Below are 3,928 nucleotides of genomic sequence, written 5' to 3' on the forward strand. Positions count from 1 at the left end.
TTGTGATGAGAATGTAAATTACCCGGAAAATGCGACATATATACCATAAGGATGCTGCACAAGGACTAAAGTACAACTAAAGGGGCGTGGCCACAAATGGCTGCTGCTGTCAACTAAAGTGTAAAAAAATGGCAAGTTGAGCGTTGAAAGCAATGGAACGGATGGCAGCGGAGAAAGAGCGAGAGAGAGAGAGTGACAGAAAGAGAGAAAGGAGGCAACGCAAAGGAAGTGAAGCTGAGGTCGAGGTCTTGCTCCTGACAGGAGACAACAATGTAACATAATGGCGGTAACATTGAGTGCCTACATAAGTCCTTTTAATTTGAATATTTTACGGTAGCAACTTAGGCATCCTCTTTTCCACCGACCTCTAGTGTGTGACTGTGTATGTGTGTGTGTGATTTAAGATGCTATTGAAGAAAAAGTGTCGTTTGAATTGTTCAAAAAAAAAAAAAAAAAATAACAATAGCACGACAGCAAACAAAAAAAAAAACGAAATAACGAAGAGATATTCAGCCTGAGCACGTGTTGTAATTGCCGAGTGAACAGCAACCCGGAAACGGAAATGGCAACCATGTGCGCAGCTGACAAAATGAAAAATTAAAGTTATCGCCGTGCCATTAATGGCAATGTCAAGTCTGGATTTGCTGTAGTACATCTGCCTACCTACATATATACCTAGCATACATTCATAGATTTATCTCTAACTTTGGGTTTATCGCGGCATCTTTAAGGATACAAGCCCATACACACACATCGTTAAGCTTCCTTCGTGTTGTCTGTGCCATTAATGTGATAGGCGGTCCATAAGGAGTCGGATGTTGAATTGCTGTGGTGGCATGAAAATCCAAAATGAGATTGAGGCTTTGGGTTATCGCAGGAGAAGGGCATAAACTTTTTCCAATGTGACACAAATGAATTACCCTCCCTCAAATCTAAATCTTTGATCGAAAAAAAATCACTAAACACAGATAATATATCTGAATACAATTGATAAAAAAATATTTAACATAAGCAAGTTTCAATTTCAAATTCTATATATCAACTTCGAGATCGGATTTCGATTTTAAGTTTCGAGGTTACTTTTTAAACAATAGGCTGAAAAGGTTATCTGGTTTTGGTCGCAAACCTTATCTTTCATAAGCAATTTTATTATTTTGTGTGTAATTTGTTAAACAAATCATTATGCATTCTTGTCGTCACGATGTTTAATATAATATTCTGTGGGCAGGAGAAAGATCATTATAGCAGCAACTGTAAGAAAAATTGTAAGCAAAACTGTAATAAAACTATTTGTTAATTGATTCCACCCACCTAAAAGGCCCAATACGAATGCATTGAAGGTACCCAGACAACAGAATTTTAAGGTATAGCCCACAAATAAACTAGATGTCATCACTCCAATTCGGCCAACTAAAAAAATTACGGCTACACCTTTAGCTCTAAAAAAGTGGAGGTTAATCAGAGCATTAAATTGACATCCAAATACTTGCCTCAAATGTGTTGGTACGAGATCTATAAGTATTGAGATAGCCAACCTTAAGCAGCACAGTGGTAGCACAATGAACATAATAAAAACGGCAATGATTACGGCATCCAGCTGAACGAAATTCAATAAACACCCAACAAAGGCTCCCAGAAGCGTAAAGATCAGTAAAATTGTTCGTCGTGTTAAAAACAGTAATAAAATGGTTATTATGATGAGCACCGTCAAAGTTGTACAAGCCTGCACTATGGACACCATCATACTATCAAGGTTTATGTCGCACTAAAAATAAAAATTCTTGTATATCAAACTCAATAAATGGAAACACATTTTTCCAATTTTACCACTTGTTCCAATGTTATATTGGAGTTTTGGGATTGGTCCAGAAGATCGCATAATATCATATTACCGACTATTTGCTGCGATATAAAACGTATGCGTAATACCCATATAGTTAAACCGAAACCTCTACAAAATATAAACGAGTTAAGTTTTACATATCGCTTAAACAAAAAAAAAAAAAAAAAAATTAAGAAACTTACGCTCCAAACAAAATATAGGTGCTAATGGATGTTAGGATCATGTAACGTAGATATTCCCCTTTAAATAGAGGCACAGTATCATACCAAAGACTCGTAAATCCACTGGAACAATAAATATTAACTGCCAATTTATATACCTAATGACTAAAACTAATGTTGAGTCTAACCTTACTTGTGCTGTATTTCATAATCACTTAAACGCGGCTGTGTGACCTTTTCCACTCCCAGGCTGGCCAAAGTTACATTTTTGCCCTTATTGGCGCGACAACATTTTTCTAGAACCGCCATGGCTTCTGCATGCTTGTGGACTGATAAATAATACTTTGGGCTTTCAGGTATTCGATAAAGTAGGCAGACTCCAATAATGCCAGGCAATAGATTGACCAAGATCAATACACGCCAATTTGTTATGGCATAATTCTCCCATACATGTACATGTATCTTTGAGTACATCAATATTAGTGCGACAACTAGACAAAATTGGTTGAAACGTGAACGCATCTATTGAGTGGCTAAAGTAGGTACATAGATAGAACATACCTGGCACATAGATCATGCTCACTCCTATTGCATAGTTGACGAAGTTATGTACTTTTGGTCGCAACGCAATACTTATGAACTCACTTAAATAGGTCAACAAGGTCACTGCAATACCAGTTATGCTAATGGAACGTAAGTAGCAGTTAGAATAATTAGCTTTACAATCAAACTTACAAAATTCCCACTATGCATCGTAGTACTAAAAATGACCAATACTCTGGCATAAAAGCCGATAAAAATGAGCTAAGTATAGTCATTATCGTTGTAGAGAGGAGAACTTTGAGTCTGCCAATTTTATCTGACAAATAACCGAAAAAATGCCCAAATAAAACCTGAGCAAAAAATACACATGCTATCAGCCAACCCATCCGTTCATTATCTATCTTTAGTTCACAGGCACTTGCCACCAGGATAACTGACAAGCCAAGTTGCTCATTGGTAATGTACATTTGTAGTACGCAGCAGGTAAAGAATACGGCTAGCTGCATGCGACCAAAACCTAAATTATAGAATCGTGAGTTTGGTGGAAATGGGAATTCTGATTGCTCATTACTCACCCAACATATTCCAAACATCTTCTATGTCGACGGGCGCCATGGAAATAATTTTAATTTTATTGTAGTATGGAAATGTCAAAGATGTAAAACGTGCTGAAGTTTGAGGCAAATATATATAAATATATATATATGTATATAAATTACCCTTATATATAGGGTATGGAATGGTGTGTATTTAAGCACATAATTATTTTATGTAATGCAATTACAAGATATTAGTATGAGATTGCATGGAATGGGTAATGACTGTCTCATTCCTTTAGAGAATATTATAAAGAAGGATATGTCTCTAACCCCATAACGTTTATATATTTCTAATACGCATAGAAATCCATCAAAGTACTCAGAGCCATTTCAATGAAACTTTGTCTTTAATCATTGTCTGGATTGAACTACTAAATAAGTAAATAAGACTAAAACTTTTAAATTTTTTAAACAGGACTACTACAATCTCGTCCGTATAAACGAGAAAATGAAGTTAATTTGTCTAGTTCTGCTGTCTTATGTAAGTGTTTTTCTGACAACTTCCTGATGGAATATATAGAAACATGACCTCAGTTGGCAATTAAGGATATGAAATATTAAAATGTCTGTATGTAATCAAAGTCAACATCAACTAGGTTAGTTACTATGACACTTTCAACTGAATTCAATGACACTTTAAAAAGCCCACAAATAAAAATAAAATGTAAGAAATAACAAGCTGCACCCACATAGCTTGTGTATGTTTTGTGTGTGCTTTTTATATCAAATCCCAATAAGACAAATACAAACCCATACCCACAAGCATAAACACACACAGACAC

At 35.7% G+C, this 3,928-nt stretch overlaps 1 protein-coding gene across 5 annotated transcripts; it reads right to left on the reverse strand.

The window, feature by feature from the left end:
* Positions 1-1,127: 1,127 nt before the first annotated feature.
* On the reverse strand, positions 1,128-3,176 carry LOC137585287 (synaptic vesicle glycoprotein 2C-like). 5 transcript variants are annotated; one of them, XM_068301001.1, is made up of 9 exons: positions 3,123-3,176; positions 2,740-3,064; positions 2,566-2,687; positions 2,198-2,495; positions 2,026-2,127; positions 1,828-1,951; positions 1,491-1,765; positions 1,312-1,439; positions 1,128-1,218 (listed from the first exon to the last, which is right to left on the reverse strand). In XM_068301001.1, the coding sequence occupies exons 1-9, from the start codon at positions 3,160-3,162 to the stop codon at positions 1,181-1,183; spliced, it is 1,452 nt and encodes a 483-aa protein (XP_068157102.1). In that variant the 5' UTR covers positions 3,163-3,176; the 3' UTR covers positions 1,128-1,180. The 5 variants fall into 5 exon arrangements, 4 of the variants coding, with proteins under 4 accessions (XP_068157102.1, XP_068157101.1, XP_068157103.1 ...); XM_068301000.1 differs by having other exon boundaries at positions 1,128-1,251; XM_068301002.1 differs by lacking the exon at positions 3,123-3,176 and having other exon boundaries at positions 1,128-1,251; positions 2,566-2,670; positions 2,740-2,770.
* Positions 3,177-3,928: the final 752 nt, after the last annotated feature.

The sequence above is a fragment of the Drosophila tropicalis genome, unplaced genomic scaffold (genome assembly GCF_018151085.1).
Source record: "Drosophila tropicalis isolate 14030-0801.00 unplaced genomic scaffold, ASM1815108v1 contig_878, whole genome shotgun sequence".
NCBI lineage: Eukaryota > Metazoa > Arthropoda > Insecta > Diptera > Drosophilidae > Drosophila > Drosophila tropicalis.

Bases quoted from the DNA above. Each gene is read 5' to 3' on its own strand.
- LOC137585287 (XM_068301000.1), bottom strand. From the start codon at position 3,162: ATGGCGCCCGTCGACATAGAAGATGTTTGGAATATGTTGG. The intron at 1,952-2,025 runs GTAAGTTTCTTA...TATATTTTGTAG, and splicing joins ACCTATATTTTGTTTGGAGC to AGGTTTCGGTTTAACTATAT. The intron at 1,252-1,311 runs GTGGGTGGAATC...TTTTTCTTACAG, and splicing joins ATTCGTATTGGGCCTTTTAG to TTGCTGCTATAATGATCTTT.